Consider the following 18,078-nt stretch of genomic DNA (forward strand, 5'->3'; position numbering starts at 1 on the left):
GAGCACACTATTTCTAATTATCATGAACAAGACCTTTCCTCCTAACAGATACCTAATACATGATGTTCAGCACAATTGACCAATGTGCTTTTCGATCCCATATTGTAATCTGTTGTGTGACACAAAAGTCCTGTCCAAAAACCAGTCCTTTCCTTCACCTGTTGATCCTCAATTTTAAGAATTGAACTGATGTCTGCAGTTCAGAGTTCCCTCTTAAAGTTAAAAGAAATTGTTAACCTTACAGCATTTAGGAACTATAATGCCTGTAATTTTTTATGTTCCTTGATCTGTTAAAGAATATGCTCATTTTTCTCAGAAGGAAAAAGAAATGGGCCTAAAATTTGTATCTAGGTTACTTTTCACTGTAGTAAATTCAATTTTAACTATTTTAAGTATTTTAAGGTTTTATGTATATATTCATCAAATGATGTGAGAGAAACTGTCAACTTTCATTTTTTATATTCTTTTGTATGAGGCTTCCTTCCCAAATGAAAGAAACCTCTTCTTTGCTGAATGTCTGGCATCAGTTACCACTCATCCTGGTTGAGGCAGGAAATGAGCATTTCCAAAGCTGTCTTCCACTATCTTTGTGGTCACCCAGTAGGGGGTCTCATTTAAAGTCTAATGTAGATATTAGTGGTTGACTCCAGTGTAATAGATTTGTGTTTCCCCTTTTGCACAGTCAAGTGAATTGATGCCCAAGTTGAAAGAGTTGGGGGCTACCATGGATGGATTCCATCGCTCTTTTGAGTATATACAGGATTATGTCAACATTTATGGTCTGAAGATTTGGCAGGAAGAAGTTTCTCGTATTATAAATTATAACGTGGAACAAGAGTGTAATAACTTCTTAAGAACAAAGGTATCTAATTAAATTTTGAAAATTCTGGACTATGGTTGTTGCTCTGACATTTAAAATACATGCCCCAAGGGGCACCTGTGTGGTGCAGTCAGTTAAATGTCTAACTCTTGGTTTTTGGCTCAGGTTGTCATCTCAGGGTCGTGAAATCATGCTCAGCATGGAGTCTGCTTCAGATTCCCTCTCCCTTTGTCCCTCCACTCTTGTTCTCTCACGCGCTCTAAAATAAATAAATAAATCTTAAAAAATAAAATACGTGCTCCAAGCCTCAGAAATGCCAAGAAGAAAGTTGAAATAGTTATTAAAATCAGTAAGCATTAGTCACAAATAGGGGCACCTGGGTGGCTCAGTGGGTTAAGCCGCTGCCTTCGGCTCGGGTCATGATCTCAGGGTCCTGGGATCGAGCCCCGCATCGGGCTCTCTGCTCAGCAGGGAGCCTGCTTCCCTCTCTCTCTCTCTGCCTGCCTCTCCGACTACTTGTGATTTCTCTCTGTCAAATAAATAAATAAAATCTTTAAAAAAAAAAAAAAGATAGTCACAAATACCTTCAGAGTATCTTCAGGGAAGTCTAATTTTAGCCAATAGTTGACAGGGTTAAGTTTTTAATTAGGAACTCACAAGATTCATTTGGAATTTTAATAGATTAAGTATCTTCCAGCCTTATGATATTTGGGAATTTTATTATTACATCGATACATGTTAACTTAAAGACAGAAAGCCAGAAATTCCTGTCTTCTCATTTCTCAGTCACTTCGCTTGTCACAGATATTTCTTTTTTTATAAATGTTACATGTGGCATTTCTGGGAGCTATTAATGCAGTTTAAAGTTTACTCTTCAAAACCAAGGAGCATTTATTGTCACTATTTATGCAACATTATATTTGTAAAACTACGTGGAAAAAAAATAAGTTACCTTATCAAAGATGTGCAGTTGACCTTGAACAGCACAGGTTTGAACATACGGGTCCATTTACACACAGATTTTTTCTGGTAGATATAGTGTGGTACTGTAAAATATATTTTCTCTTATGATTTTCTTAACATTTTTCTCTAGCTTAAGTTATTATATGAATCAGTATATAATACATACACAAAATATGTGCTAATTATGTTACTTATAAGGCTTTGCTGGTAAACAGTAGGCTATTAATGAGTAGCTAAGTTTTTTGTTGTGTTGTTTTGTTTTGGGGGCCTTTTTTGGTTTTTGTTGGTTTTTAGTAGTTAAGTTTTAAGGGAATCAGAAGTTGCATGTGGATTTTCAACTGTGTGGGGGTCAGTGCCCTGGCCCTCGTGTTGTTCAAAGGCTAACTGTACTAAATATTTATGGTTTGGTTTGGTTTCTAGATTCAGGATTGGCAGAGTATGTACCAGTCTACACATATTCCAATACCAAAGTTTACCCCTGTGGATGAGTCCGTAACATTTATTGGTCGACTCTGCAGAGAAATCCTGAGGATCACAGACCCCAAGTAGGTATATCTGAATTTCACTGGGCCTTGAACACAGTGGACAATAGAAGTCTCTGAACATTTTCCTCAGATCACACCCATGTTCTTACCACACTTGGATCCATTCTAATGTTCTTATTAGAGTCACATTTTTTGAGACTGGGTGTTCTCCACAGTGTGCCTGAGACCCCAGTCCAAGGAAATGGAGATTAAAATAAATCTAAGGTCTGTTCAGCCACCTTTTAGTTTTGTGCTCCTCTTGCTTTCCAACTAATGTTCTACTCACTTGGGCCTGTGGACTCCCTGATATATGAAAACTTTTGATTACAAAGTGCTCATCTGTTCATGTGTAACTGTGGCACAATGTCCCATTCCAGTCACTGAGTCTTGCACTTGCCAGATCCTGAGCTTTGAAGATTACCCACACACCCATGCACTTGCACACGCTTCTCAGCCTGTGGTACACATCCCTTCATTTACTCATTACGGCAGTCTCTGAGGTAGGCGTTGTTATTCTTCCCATGTTAAAGAGAAGTAACTGAGGCACAGGAAAGTCAAGTCTCTTATTCAAAGTCTGGGTCTAAGTGGTAGCCCCAGACACATACCAGCCCTCTGACTCAGGGGCCCAACTCTTAAATAGTGTGCAAATAGTGTGCCATCCAAGGGCAGGCCACATAGCTTTGCACACAGTAGATCACAGTGCACATACAGTCACATGGGTGAACATCTCGGAAAATGGAATTGCTATTAAGAATATTTTAGGGAGAGACTTGCACACTTCCCTCTTTATGTCTAATTTTCCACCTTTTTCTCATTTGAGCTTCTGATGAGGCAGTCAGCACTAAGCCCAACTGAGGGAAGAGCAGGCTCCTGTTTTCTGTCTGGTGTTTCGCCCTGTGCACATGCTCAGTGAGTGGTGTGGTTGGTGGGATTACCCAGGGAAAGAGGACTTCCCTTCTCTCTCTGTCCAGAAGTGAGTGCATTGTTGGATTTGTGTAAGTTGAATGTCTTTATGACATGGCTCTTCTGTACTGCCTTCAAATTCCAGCTTACTGGGTCTCTCAAAAGTTTGGCAACTTGACACTCCATATGTAAACTTCTAAAAATTCAAGCACAAGTGAGTTTTGTCTATGACTCATGGACCAAAAGGAGTAAATGATCCAAAATGTTTTAGAACTCCTGCTTTCTTGATACCCAAGGGTGGGTCACTGAAGCCCTTCCAGAAGATTCTCCATCTACTGCCATGTTAAGACTCATAGGACTAAGCATTGGGATTCCAATTTTCGTGTCATATTACTGATTGATTCATCAACACTGGGAGCCTCTCAAGTGACACATTCAGAATGCCAGTACTGGGTAACAGGAGCAGGACACTTCAAAGTTTAAAAGTAGGATGCAGTTCTGGAAATAATCTTGTTCTTCCATTTCCTTCCAGATGTATGCCTCTCCTCCCATGCCTCATTTCAGCAAAGAGATGTCCTGGTTCTTAACTTGGGGGCATATCATCTGGAGTTTACTAGAATTTCAAAAGCTGGGTTTCCACTCCAGATCTACCCAGTCAAACCCCAGAAATGGCATCTGGGCATATATTTTTAACCCTCTCAACAATGATTTAAGGCCCCTGTGCCAGCTTTGAAGGAATTTTGCCTTGTAATTGGGCATTCGCCGTGAGATACACTGGGTGCCTAGATACAGAGGTTATTAAACAGCTCACATAACCATCGTTCCTCATATCTGATGCCTAAATCCTGTTGTGTCGCACATTTCCTCAGGATGAGCTCATTCTGAGCTGCTTTTGGATTTTGAGTATTTGTTTTTCTTTTAGAATGACCTGTCACATTGACCAGCTGAACACTTGGTATGATATGAAAACTCACCAAGAAGTAACCAGCAGTCGCCTCTTCTCAGAAATCCAGACCACCTTGGGGACTTTTGGTCTGAACGGGTTAGACAGGCTTCTGTGCTTTATGATTGTCAAGGAGCTCCAGGTGAGCCTTTCAGCTTCAGGTGCTTCCTGCCACCCTGGGAGAGATGCGAGCTCACTTAGCTTTTCTTTCATGCTTTCCTCTACCAACACCAGACACACATGCATGCTTCTTTTTAGACACATAAGAACTGAGATAAACTAGAATTTCTTTGGCCAGCACAGTATATTTATGTGTAGACTGGTCTGGGGAGTTTCATGTGAGGAAGTGGAGACTCTCTTCAGAACCAGCAACTCTTCCAAGCAGGGGATGTTTCTAACAGGAACCGGAAGTTGCTGCCTCCCTGTCATCCTTTTTTTTTTTTTTAAGATTTTTTTTATTTATTTAGTTGAGAGAGAGACAGTGAGAGAGAGCATGAGAAGCGAGAAGGTCAGAGGGAGAAGCAGACTCCCCATGGGGCTGGGAGCCCGATGCGGGACTCGATCCCGGGACTCCGGGACCGTGACCTGAGCCGAAGGCAATTGCCCAACCAACTGAGCCACCCAGGCGCCCCCCTGTCATCCTTTATAGCATTCTGTGACTTAGGCCAGGCTGTGTCCTGTACAGCACTTTAGTTAACTGAAGTATTATTCACCGTATTCATTATATTTATTTATATTTATACTTCTATTCATTATTATTTAGTTCCTTGCATGTCTTCTTCTTTTAGAATTTCCTCAGCATGTTTCAGAAAATTATCTTGAAAGACAGAACTGTACAGGATACTTTGAAAACCCTCATGAATGCTGTGAGCCCCCTGAAAAGCATAGTAGGTAAGTGTTCTGAAAGGGGCCTGAGACAGAGGTAACGCTAGCTTTTCCATTTTTACTAAACAGAAAATTATATTTTAACTTTTCAGCAAATTCGAATAAAATTTATTTTTCCGCCATTGCCAAAACACAGAAGATTTGGACATCTTATCTTGAGGCTATCATGAAGGTATGTTGAGAGAGGGTGAAATCAATACCATATTTTTTTAATTATTATTTTTTTTAAACTCTGTTACTCAAAGAAAGCCACACTTGTCATCAAAGCTAACATACAACACTTCAGTGTATCGTTATTTCTAAATTAGTTGTCCTTTATCATCTGGAACATTCTGGAACTGTTCCTGACTGTGGTTTTTCATTGATTGGCCTGTCATTCTTCTTTCACCAAAGAGAACCATTTTGTTTTGTTTTTAAATGACTTCGGGCAAGAAGTGCTTTCACACGAAGAAATGGAAATCTTCCTTCCTCAATGGTGCTCCATCCTGATGTAACAAGTTTATTTAATGAGCTGCTCTGTGAGTGTACAGCTCTGATCTCCAAGTAGGTGCTAGAACAGGACATTTATCTTTCTCCCCTCTTGGGTTTGCACTGATGTTAGAAAGCCAAGTTCTCTGGGATGTAAGTTATCGCTATGAGTAAGAAAGTGAAATGAGATTAACTTGTTGGATGGAAATCTAAGTTACTTTAGAATTTGTTCATCTGCTTTCCTGTCTTCACGCCATAGTGTCCGGTCTGGGGATCCTCTGTGTCTTCTGTGTGTCTTCCTCTCATCACATGATGATCCAAGATATTCAGCACTGCTTTGTTGAATAGTCATTAAGTGTGAAGCATCATCCTTTGCTGTGAGACACAGACTTAAAGGAAACACTCGCTGCCTCCGCAGAAAGCCCACTTAGTCTAGTAGGAAAGAGTAGGTTTCCTGATGGAAAACCAATTCACAGTTAAAAGCCTTACCTACCACAGGAAAAATTTAGGCTGCTGTGGGAATTTGGGGCAGTTCCATTCTCTTGTTCCCAATTTTATTGGTTGTTCATTGAGATGGTACTGATGCTGTCTTAGCCAAATTCACAGTCTATTTCCCATAATTGCAGTGAATTTCATTTTTTTTTTTCTTTTTTAATTTGGGAACTTAGAGTGGGTAACACACAGAGCCTTTGACTCTGCTGGATATCCTCTTGTTATAGATGTCTGACACTCCCTTAGCCACATGATTTCCAGATACTGAGATCTTCCCAGGCTAAATTTATAATTGCTGGGAAGCCCTCTATAGGAAGAATGGAGAATGACATGAGGTTGGGCCGGCCTGAGTCTCAGGTCTATGGGAGGCTGAGGGAGATGAACAGGGATGCTTCGAAGAGGTTCCCCAGTGGCTCTCACAGATTTCTGAGTTGTAATTGCTGGTAATTCAGTAATAACCAAGTATTTGTCTAAGTCAGTGATCTTTACATAAAGCCCTCAAGGACAGATTTGTCTGTTTGTCTTTGGCTAATGTGGAACAGTGATGGAAATACTCTGCACTGCCTGATGGTAGCCACTAGCCGCATGTAGTTATTGAGATGTGACTTGTGGGAGTGAGAAAGTGAATTTTAACTTTTATTCACTTTAATCAGTTTACATTTAAAGAGCCACATGCGACTGTGGCTGCTGTGCTGGGCAGTGTGATTCCAGAGAAATGGAGAAAGACCAACAGTCCAAAGATCTCTCTAGAAAGGCAAATAGGTAGAATGAGTACATCACCTCCCAGGCTGCTCAGCCTCCAGAATCTTATTAATGGCCTGGAGTAAGTGAGCACGGAAGAGAAAACGTTAGTCATGGAGACTGAATATGCTTTAAAGAAGAAGTTAGCTTAAACTGCCCATATCTCTGCTTCCTTTCGAGGGACTCCTGGACATAGAGTATCTAGAATTAAGCAAGAAGCACATGGGCCAGACAAAAGGTTGGAAGAACATTATCGACTGGCCTGAAGTAACCCACTATCTTCTTGGCCTTGCCCTATTCCAATTTTTGAATAATAGTATTTTTCTATTAATAAAAGATTTCTTAGAGCACTTTCTGGATTTTATTTCCTTCATGTAAATAGAATAATAATCTAGTAACAACAGTGGTCAAAAGTAACACATCTGAGGTCATTTAACACTTTTAACTGTTACAGACTCCATTTATCTAAATAAGATCTTTTCTTTGCTCTTAGAGAAGGCCATTCTGTTTTTTTCTTAACTTTTCTCTGCTCTCAGCCACTGTGTTGTTTCTCCCTCACTTGCTAGCATCATAAAACAGTCCTCCCTCTGCTTCCTCCTCTCCCTCTTGCTAATCTTTTGGGGACAGCTTTCCTAGATAGAAAAGAAATTTACAAGCACAAAAAATTTACTTTTGACTTTATGATGCCAACAAATTGAACTTGTTGGAACAATCTGAACTCTGCCCCAGACCTGACCCAAAGATAGTTTCCTATCACTGAACAGGGGTTATAGACATCTCCAGATATCATTTATACTCATCACTACTTGGAAATGAAGTGCTTAATCTGCCATGCTGACATACAGCTGACTTCCATTATTATCCTACATGTTTTTATTCTGTACATTTATTTTATTTTAAAGATTTTATTTTTAAGTAATCTCTACACCCAATGTGGGGCTGAAATTTATAACCCCAAGATCAAGAGTCACATGCTATACTGAGCCAGCCAAGCACCCCTATTTTGCACATTGAAAAGAATTATTCTGAGACCGTGTCGATAGGCTTCATCAGATTCCCAAAGAGGTTCAAGGTACCAGAACAAGTTTAAGAACCCTTGGACGAGGGGTTATCATTGTTAGAAGGGCCTTTTGGAAGATTTTATAGTTTATTTTATAACCCAGGTTATATGATCTGCAATTCTGGGTGATGTGGATAGGCGTATATGCACCAAATTTTAGAGTAACAGAGTGATACGGCATCTTTTGGGACTCAAGAAAGTTCAGCTTAGGACAAATGAAGGAAGGAGGGCTTTTCATTAGCAGCTACTAAGCTTGGAAAACTTATTTCAAAAGATCATAAATTGAGCTTCAGAACAGATACCTTTAACCTGTGAATAACTGACCATTAATGTCACTTTGTAAAATATTAAACTTCAGAGATACTTGAGGTTGGCATAAAGGAGTCTATCCAGATGATCCTTGTGCTCCGTCATGAATGACGCTGGTCTTAGCCATGGAGCCAGTCCAGGAAATTCTTAGATTTTCCTGTAGAACACTGATCCTTCCAGTAAAAAATTGTCATCTTCGTGTTTGCCTCCTCACTGTCACCTGGAAGCTCTGTGTGTTCTACCCCTTCTTCCTCTTGCTCATTCCCAGGTGGGGCAGATGCAGATTCTGAGACAACAGATTGCCAATGAACTCAATTATTCTTGTCGGTTTGACTCCAAACATCTGGCAGCTGCTCTGGAGAATCTCAATAAGTAAGTGCCTGCATTCAAAACAGCCATCCAGGGGCCTGGATTGTTCATTATCGATTAGCACCCCAATTTCTTCAGTACTTACCCTTTTACTCTCTTCGGGTAAGAAGGCTGTCTGAATTCAGAGCCTGCTCTCCCAGGGATAATCAAATCTGTCTTTATAAGCCTCTTTCCTCAATCTTGTCCCTTGGTCTTGCTCTATTATTGATGAATTCATTTATTTAGTCAACACCTAGTTATCACTTAATACACATCAGACATTGTGCTAAAAGACTTGTACAGATTAAGAAAGCAATTATTACCAAAATCCACACCTGGATTTCTGTAGGACTGAGTCACTGATCATCCGAAGGGCTGTCTGAAGCGTGCTAATTACCAGGATTGGCTATGGGCACACGTCCCGAAGTACAGTCATATCCTCCACCTCCCCAGCAATGGGCTCTCATTCCCAATCTCTACTTTAAAATAAGTAATCTCTTCTTGCCAGTCAATAAGTCAGTGCTTTTGACAAAGCAGGTATTGAAAACAGTTCCATCAATTCATAAAAATTGGAACAGCAAAAGCATTCGATTTGGGTTAACTACAAAAGATAAAGTAATTCTAGATCACCTTTTCCACTGAACAACCAATCACGAGTATGGAAATTAAGAATTAGGAGAATCAAGCCCTCATTCTACAAATGAAACCAAGGCCTGGAAAGATCACATCATAGCCTGTGTTAACTGTTGGATGAATTGTGTTCATCTCTAACGTTTATCCCTGTTCTGTGTTGTTTTGTTTTTCTTCACATAGGGCTCTCCTGGCAGATATTGAAGCCCATTATCAGGACCCTTCACTCCCTTACCCCAAAGAAGACAACACGCTCTTATACGAGATCACAGCCTACCTGGAGGCAGCTGGCATCCACAACCCATTGAATAAGGTCAATGACTCAAGTATGGAGTGGAGTGGCGGGAGATGGATGGCCCCCAAGGAGATCTGGCCCAGAGAGCAGATCACTTGCTAAAATACTGGGAGAACCTGGGTTCTAATCCCAGAACCTCCAATCTCTTAAGCCCCCTCCCTTCCTGAGTTCGTTTCCCACGAGTGATAGGATAAACATGCTTTTCCTCCCTGATGCAGGCCATGGTTCCTTAAAAAGTTAGATACTCTTATCTATAGGAGATTAGTTTGGGGTTTGTCTGGGGTTTCTTATTTGAACTGCTGCTAAGTGATGGCATTGATTCTTGGGGCCCAAAGATGCTTCCCTCATGGCTGACAATAATCACGACAATAATCGGGGGCCACAGACTGCCTTCTGCAAGTCTGACTTCCAAAAACCTCTGTGAACTGAAAGGTTTTCACCAAGTTTGTGCCAGATCTTACATGGTGGCAAAACTTGTCCCAAACTGACATAAGGCTGTTTGTACTTGTGTTTTGGTGCAAAAATACTGATGACTTTAATGATAGGGTGTTACCCTGGACCCTATATGACCTTTCTAAAACCTGTAAAATAGGAAATCTGAATGATCCCCTGGGTTTGGGACAAAAGCTTGTGAACCTAATCAGCAGCTAACAATTTATGAGTGCTCACCTTGTGCGAAGCCCTGTTAGTCCCGACTGTGGGTGGTGTCCCGTCATCTCAGCAGCCCCATGAAATGGGCTATCGTCGTGTGAGGAACTCGAGGCTCAGAGCCTGAGGACTTCCCCAGGGCTCCACATGGGCGAGCACTGGAGGCAGGCTGTCCGACCAGAGCCAAGCCTCCCAGGGAGCTGAGGGAGGGAGTGAGGGAGGTGGCTGGGTATGCCCAGACCATACTGTGTGCACCGAGCAAGCGAGGAGACTGCTCCGTGACATGTCCCATCCTCACTCATCACCCTTTTCCCTCTCCCTTTGGGAATGACATGAAGAGGATCTGAGGGGAAAGTAACTGCTCATCTCCAGACAAAATTGTTTCTTTCCCAGAAGGGCTCATTTTTATATAGGTATTTATGTTTGCAAGGATCAGTGGTGTTACATCAGACTCTGCAGGCAGCAGATCAGGGGAACCATCCCTGTTTTCGGTAGCTTGAAGAGCAAAATGGAAGCTTTCCGTTTGAACATGGGTTCTGCAGTATTGTGCCTTGAGAAGAAGCCATCAATTTTTCTTACCTTTCTCTTTCCAGATATACATCACAACAAAGCGCTTACCCTACTTTCCAGTTGTCAACTTCCTATTTTTGATCGCACAGTTGCCAAAACTTCAGTACAACAAAAACCTAGGTACTGTATGGCATTCCTTACAAGAAGTCACCGTAACACAATAATGGATTAATACCTCACAAACCAGCTCTTTGTATGGAGAATGCCGTGTCACCGATGAGATCTTTCCTTAGTCAGAGGCATGCTGATAGAATGCACGACTTTGAGCCTGTGAAATGTCCCTTCGTGAGGTGTAGACAGTGGATTTACCATTAACCAAATGTAGTCCACCCTTAACTTCCAAAGATTAATTAACCAACTTGTAAAAGGTGTGGGATCTTTGCTTCTCTCATTAACGTTTAGGCAGCTGATGGTGGTGTGAGAGAAACTTCCTTTGGTTACCGTCCCATTCTCAGGGGTGCCGTGTGCCTCCCGCATAGCAGGAGCTGTGGTATGAAAAGTAACAGTACAGTGAAGGCAAGATTGACACAGGCATACCCCCAGTACTTTAACGAGGTCTATACCTGTGATGACGTGTGAAACTCTTTGGTACAAACAAACTACCGAAGTCTTTCAGTTTGTTTGTCCTGTGCAGTCACAGAGCCTCAAATATTTTTTTGCCATTGATCACTTTATTTTGACTATTTTTATAAACACTTTTCTAAGAGTTTCCCAGGTCTGTCTTCTGCCTCCAAACTTTCTATCACAGTTGAGCTTTGTCAAATCCACTATCAAGTTTAATTTACTTTAAAAGTATCATAGCGCTTTCCTGTAAATGTGCTACTTCTTGACCAGCAATTTCAAAATGAATTTCTTCCTTGAGCTATTTCCCCTTCCTATTCCATAAACTTTTTAAGGATAAAGATGTGGAATGGCTATAAGGTTTTTATTTTCTCATTCAGAAATACTCCTTGATTCCAGACACAGCTCCCATAAGGACATGCCCCCGCCGCAGAATGCAGAGCACGGTGGCCCCCGGTAATACTGCTGGTGGGACTGAGGGACGAACGTGGGTCCAGATTCCGGCTCCACCAGCACTCACCTGTGTGACTTTGGCCAAGTTACTCAACCTCTCAGGCCAACCGGATTTTTAAAAATACCTAATATATTACATGGCACCAGAAGAAGCGCTGCCCTGATGCTAAGTCCTTTTCTGTATATTGGTCAAAATCAACCTAAAGAACCACCCCAGGGTGGACTTAGGAGTTTATCTCAAGAGTCGTGTTGTCCCGCTGTTGTCTCTGTGTTAGAACTAAACAAGAATACGTGACCCTTTGTAATGATGGACTGTCAGTGCATGAAGATAATCTTGTCTTCATCAAAGACTATTTGTTCACTGGTCTCATTCTTAGCTGCTCATAGGAAGCATTTCACTATTCCATTGAATTCCAGATCTTTAAACAAAACAAATAAACCCCTTCATGTTTTAGAGATGTTCCTATATCTGACAACAGTTCTTTTCATGAATTAGATTGTGTTAATCTGAGAGGCAAAATAATGAAAAGTAGGAACAGGAAGAAACGTCAGGGTGTTTGGAGACCCAGAAAACACATATGTAACCTTGCTGGGTGTCGCTCTCAAGACTGATCTAAGAAATGCCTGCCTGCCTTGGGCTGTCTTCGAGGCACAACCTCCGTGGGCCACATTCAGAGAGGAAGGAAGCTTTTGTAAGCATCGCTGCTGCTGTCCACCTGGAAAGGGTTATTTCTCCATGTTCTGATTACCCATCATTGTCTGGTACACTGGGCATTGAGTAAATTCAGAGTTGCCAAGACCCAGGTTAGGGAAATCAGGATAACTTGTTTGGGCATCTCTGGTTTAAGTAAGGGATGGCCCAGTCGTCACAAGAATCCAGATGCAGGATCTGAAAGCCTGTCTGGCCTAATGCCTTCTCCGAAGTATTATACATTTTACATCCCAGAAGCATTTGGCAATGTTAGTCTTCAACTTTAACCATTCTAATGGTGGTATATGGTATCTCATAGTTTTCATTTACCTTCCCCTAATGATTCATGGTACTGAGCACTTTTTCATGTGCTTTTTGGGCATTCTTTCTATCTTTAAGTGTCTGTTCAAGTCTTTTTCCTGTTTTTAAATTAGGTTAATAGCTTTTTTTTTTTTTTTAATCATTGAGTTGTAAGAGTTATTTATATGTCATGGATTCAAATTCTTTATTAGGTACTGAGTTTTACTCACAGACTCTGGTTTACCTGTTCATTTTCTTGCTGGTGACTTTAATGAGCAGAAATGTTCAATACTAATAGTATCTGATTTATCCAGTTTTCCTTTATAATTGTCCTTTCTGTATCCTAAGAAATCTTTGACTAACCCTAAAGTCATGAAGATAGTCTTCTATGTTTTGTTTTGTTTTGTTTCCTAGAAGCTTTGTGGTCTTAGTTCTTACACTGAGGTCTGTGGTCCATTTAAAATTACTTTCTATGTACACTGTAAGGATATCCAGTTTCAGCACCGTTTATTGAAAAGATTCCTCATTCTCCATTAAATTGTTGGTGTATCTCTGGAAATTCAATTGTTCATATAAGGGTGGGATTATTTCTGGATTTTCTCTTCCGTTCCATTGATCTCTTTATCCTATGCTAAGACGGCCTTGATTACTATAACTTTATAATAAGTCTTGAAATCAGGTGATGTAAGTCTTCTAACTTTGTTCTTTTTCAGTATTGTGTTTCCCCTCTAAGAGTCTAAGCTCTAGCTCCTGGACCCTTGTAGCCATCTGGGCAGAAGGCCAAGGCCTCCAGATTGGGGAAGAAATTCTTAGTGCAAAAACCAGTTTTGGTGCTCACTCACTCCCACATTTCCTTCTTTCTAGTGTCTAGGCTCCTGCAGATCTTTTATTGTATAACGTTCAATATAGTGTTTAAAGATACTTCTTAGTTAATGTTATCCAAGATTTAAACTGCTTTCATTTAAGAGAGTGGTTCAGCACATCTAACACAACTATGCTGCCACTAACAGAAGATGCTTATAGGTAACATTCACCTTCTCATTTACCTTCATTTATAACTTTCAAGTTTCCTACAATGGCACGTATTACCCAAAAGAGACAGTGATGGTGATTATAAAAATCAGTCGCCATCACCATTGTTACTATGTTGCATCAGACCACCAGAAGCCCCTACTGACCCCAGGCCCAATTCAAATGAGTCCAGAGTTGTCATTCCCTCCAGATAGTCATCTGCTGGCAGTGGTGCGGTCCCCAAACACTTTGATGATCACAGACATGGCCACTGAATGAACATCACCAAAGGCAAGCACTCTGCTTAATGGTCTAATTCCTCCTTTGTCGCTCCTTGCAGGAATGGTCTGCCGGAAGCCTGCCGACCCTGTGGACTGGCCGCCCCTTGTCCTGGGACTGCTCACCCTGCTAAAGCAGTTTCACTCCCGGTACACTGAACAGTTCCTGGCGCTGATCGGCCAGTTTATCCGCTCCACAGTGGAGCAGTGCACAAGGTACCGAAGGAATTAATGTTACAGAGGGGGCCGGGGACCTTGCATTCCAAATTCCTCTCATTACCTCCCTAGTGCAGATGGGAATTCACTGCTTACCCTGCTGTGCAAAGCAAGTCAGGGCACACCTTGTTGGCAGGAACCAAAGGTGCACCCATCCTTTGTCACCCTGCTGGGGAAGCCCCCTCATTGCACTCCACAGTGATTTGGCAAGAATGAGCAAGTCATGACCAGGATTAGCGACCCCCATGGGGAAGACAGTGCGGGCCTATTCCTTTGCTGTCCTGGGCACTGTGCTCAGAGCTCAGAGAGCCCAAGCTGTCCAGCTGGGGCACTGGCGTGGGATGGTCTCATACCCTTCAGTGGGAGTCAGGGAGCACATCCATGTCAGAGCCTGGGCACAGCCCAGGGTGGCAGTGTAGGAGGGAACAGAAATCACACGTAAGTTCTTGTCAGATACAAGGTTCATAAACCTTTTTTCTCTCAGCCTACTCCGCCAAAATGTGGCTTTTCTGAGATAGAAAAAAAAAAGTTATTTGCATGAGACGCTGGGTCCTGAGCCTCCTCAGTTACCCTAAAGGCAGGCAGGCACCTAAATAAATTCCTTGGGCATGTTGCACATCCAGAGTTAGGAAGACTACTGCTTGGTCACTTTGGTCAGTTTAACTTAAAAACTAATGGGACCTTACAAAGAAGTCCTCATCAGACATGATTTCAGAGGCCATTTAGTTAACCTTCCACCCAGGGCGTGAATCAGTGCCCAGACATCCCTGGCAGGAGTCCTCCATCCCTGGCTGGGATCCGGCCACTAGTGAGGCACCATCGCTTCTCAAGGCAACGCTGGATGCATGTGGCTGTGGGCCTGGCCCCAGAAACTCACTGATTGTGATGTGTGGAGAATTTCATCCTGTCTCTGAATTGTCACTCGCTGTGCCTTCCTCTACACTCTGAAATTAGAATAAATGCAGTCTCCTTCCCTTGCTTCACCCCACATTGTGGACATCAGGCTGCTGCCTTAGGTCTCCTTTTCCTTTAGATAAGCTGCTTCTACCCGTTCCTATTCCTATTCACCACGCTGTGACCGCTCACCGTGTCTGTGACCTCTTCTGGGGGTTCCAGTTGGCTATCGACCCTCTTCTCTACATTTTCTGTGGCTTCCAAGCTTGTACTGAGATTCCAAAAACAGTCAACCTCTTGAGAGGACTGCCCGGGCCCCCAGTGGAGTGCAGGGCAGCTAAAATTGTAGTACCAGGTTCTTGACATCTGTTGGATACATCTGGCTCATAGTGACCTTGCATTCTTTTTAAATCCTGACATTTTTTCTCCAAGAGCCTCAGTCAGTAGAGTTCTTCCCCATCTTATTTAATAGACTGAACAACAAACACACGCTGGATGTTTTTCTAGGATAGATGGTGAGACTTGCTTCAAACAGCACACTTTTTAATAACTGAAACACAGAAGGTAGTTCGGAAGGGTAGGGAAGTCTGAGATGAGATTGTCGTGATGACAAAATGAGGTTGGTTGCAAAGGAATACGGGAGGCACCTAGAAACCTAATGCTGGGTCTGGGCTCCAGACCATGGAGAGGGAGCCAAGGACCAAGTTCAAGTCCGTAAAGGGGAATTGGGAAGAAACCTCCACACCTGCCACCCCAGCTCATAGCTCCCCATCTGTCAAGAATTGGGAAGTCCTTCAGACTGGTTGTTCCTCACTGATGACTGTTACAAAGTGTGGCTGTGGCGCAGCATGTTTCTGGAGACCCTGAGAGACGTTCTCAGGAGGCAGGTGTTGCTGCGGCTCTGGGTTTCTGATCTGGCTAAGGGAAGTGAGATAAGGAACCTGGAATACACGGAGGCCCTTTCCCTTCCCTCACCGTGAGCAGAGCAAGTATAGACACAGCCCTGGCCACACACTGAAAGGTACAGAGCTGTGGCAACTTTTCTAGGTGTAATCACTCTTCAGCCTTCTTTTCAAGAGCAAAAAATCATCAGGGAAATACATAGGTAATCCAGTTTCATGAAATCCTATGTTAATCAGAAGATGCCAGTCTGTACCTAAATTGGAAATAATTTTAAGACCTAAAGTTCCTTTCGATGTGCAGAAAGAATGTGAGCTCCACAAGACTGTCACAGCCTTTGCTGCATTCCCTGCCCCAGAACAGTGCTTGGCAACACAGTGGTTGTATCAATGAACAAGGAGGATCCCACAGAGAAAGTTACTAGATGCTGCATGTGTTTGACACCTTCCAATACAGAGTAGCTGCCGCTACAGTCACAGATGCTGGAAACAGATAAAGACAGGACCCAGGCCCTCAAGGAAGCCCCCACACAAACAACTGAAAATGTTAGATGAGTCTTGGGGGCAGATTCTAAGTATGATGAAAGCCTAAGTGCCCAGAGGAGTCAGGGAGGAGGGAGGACTTCCAAAGAGGGCAGAACCCAGGCTGGAACTGGAAGAGGGCCTAGAAGTTTACTTTCAAGTACAGGGACAGAGAAAACTGGAGCAGCAGAGACCAGTGGGGTGGGAACGTGTGGCCTGTTCAGGGACCTGCGGGCCGATGAAGATGAATTGTGGAGGGCTGAGGGGGTGAGGGGGAGGAGGCCGGCCAGCCCCCGGGCATCATGTTTGGAGGCCCATGGGAACCAGTCGGCACAGACCTTATCCTCTAGGTCGTGTTCTGGAGATCAAGAGGGGGTTCAGAGACTGGCTTCCCCTTTGACTTGACTAGTCTGTCGTTGTAATTTAGAGGCTACAGTAACAAGGTTTAAGTCCTCGTCTGCCAGTTTGGGAGCTGGCGTTCGTGCTTCTGGTATGTTCTGTTGAAAGGCCCAACAGAGCCTTGATGTTTATTAAAACCCCAGTCGGACGGGCCTGGCTCTTCTCTTAATTACTAACTTCTGTTTGCCCCTGGCGCTCAGGCACTGTAACTGCCCAGGTTTTACACATGAGAACCCTCCTCTCATTAGCAAGGGCGGAAGTGTTGAGAAAGCGCGTGAAGGAGCGAGCGGACTTACCCTGCCCTGTGCGAGGCCGTGAACTGATCCAGAGTGTTCTCCGTTGCAGCCAGAAGATCCCTGAAATGCCTGCGGACGTCGTGGGCGCCCTTCTGTTCCTGGAGGATTACGTCCGGTACACAAAGCTGCCGAGGAGGGTAAGCACCGCAACAAGACATTAAAGCCCTTGCTGTGGAAAGATGGCGTTAGGGTGACCCCAGACTCAGCGGAGGGCGCCCCACTAGCCCGCGTTGGGCTGCCCAGCGCTCCTGCTCTGACCCAAGGCTGTGAGGGCGCTTCCTTCGCCACGCAGCGCGCGACGCCAGCGCGCCTCGCACAGCACTTCCCCATTCCTCCACGCCTGTGTCTGGTCAGCAGCGCACCCAGTTGCAGTCGGGCTTCCGGTTCCGGTTCTGGTTCCGGTTGTGAGGGCGCTTCCTTCGCCGCGCAGCGCGCGACGCCAGCGCGCCTCGCACAGCACTTCCCCATTCCTCCACGCCTGTGTCTTGTCAGCAGCGCACCCAGTTGCAGTCGGGCTTCCGGTTCTGGTTCCGGTTCCGGAGCCGCTCTTGTGGGCAGTCCCAAAGGCAAGTCCTGAAGAGGCCGGGGCAGGGAAATAGTTTTATGGTTGGTTGGTTCCTTTCCCCGAACACCTGGGTCCCACAGCAAATTTGGTTACGATCACACCGCAACTAAAATATTTGGCCAGAGTGTCCAAAAATGGCTTTGTTTTACCCTCTAAGATATTCTTTCCTTTTCCTGTCTCACTAGTAATTCCATTTTGATAAGTTTCCGCTCGAAGGGCAGAGCTTGATACTAAAAATAAGACTTTGGATAGATTCTGAAAAGCGATTCTGATTTTTAAAAGTTAGTGGGTTAGGGATCAAAGACACCCCCCCCCTTTTTTTAAATAACAAAAGCGAAAGACTACTTTTTAAAAATGAACTAGCAACAGCATACTTAGTAGTGAAGCTAACACC

The 18,078-nt window shown here is 43.4% G+C and overlaps 1 protein-coding gene across 2 annotated transcripts in view; it reads left to right on the top strand.

The window, feature by feature from the left end:
- The window catches only part of WASHC5 (WASH complex subunit 5), a 59,368-nt gene that overhangs the window by 38,441 nt on the left and 2,849 nt on the right, over window positions 1-18,078 (top strand). For both annotated transcript variants that reach the window (XM_082719711.1, XM_082719712.1), the window contains exons 19-28: window positions 683-862; window positions 2,204-2,328; window positions 4,133-4,295; window positions 4,942-5,044; window positions 5,131-5,210; window positions 8,377-8,480; window positions 9,270-9,399; window positions 10,623-10,719; window positions 13,956-14,109; window positions 17,169-17,256. In XM_082719711.1, coding sequence (XP_082575837.1) covers window positions 683-862; window positions 2,204-2,328; window positions 4,133-4,295; window positions 4,942-5,044; window positions 5,131-5,210; window positions 8,377-8,480; window positions 9,270-9,399; window positions 10,623-10,719; window positions 13,956-14,109; window positions 17,169-17,256 — 1,224 coding nt within the window. The remainder of the gene's footprint in view (window positions 1-682; window positions 863-2,203; window positions 2,329-4,132; window positions 4,296-4,941; window positions 5,045-5,130; window positions 5,211-8,376; window positions 8,481-9,269; window positions 9,400-10,622; window positions 10,720-13,955; window positions 14,110-17,168; window positions 17,257-18,078) is intronic.

Source organism: Mustela nivalis, assembly GCF_964662115.1.
Source record: "Mustela nivalis genome assembly, chromosome: 2".
NCBI classification, from domain to species: Eukaryota; Metazoa; Chordata; class Mammalia; order Carnivora; family Mustelidae; genus Mustela; species Mustela nivalis.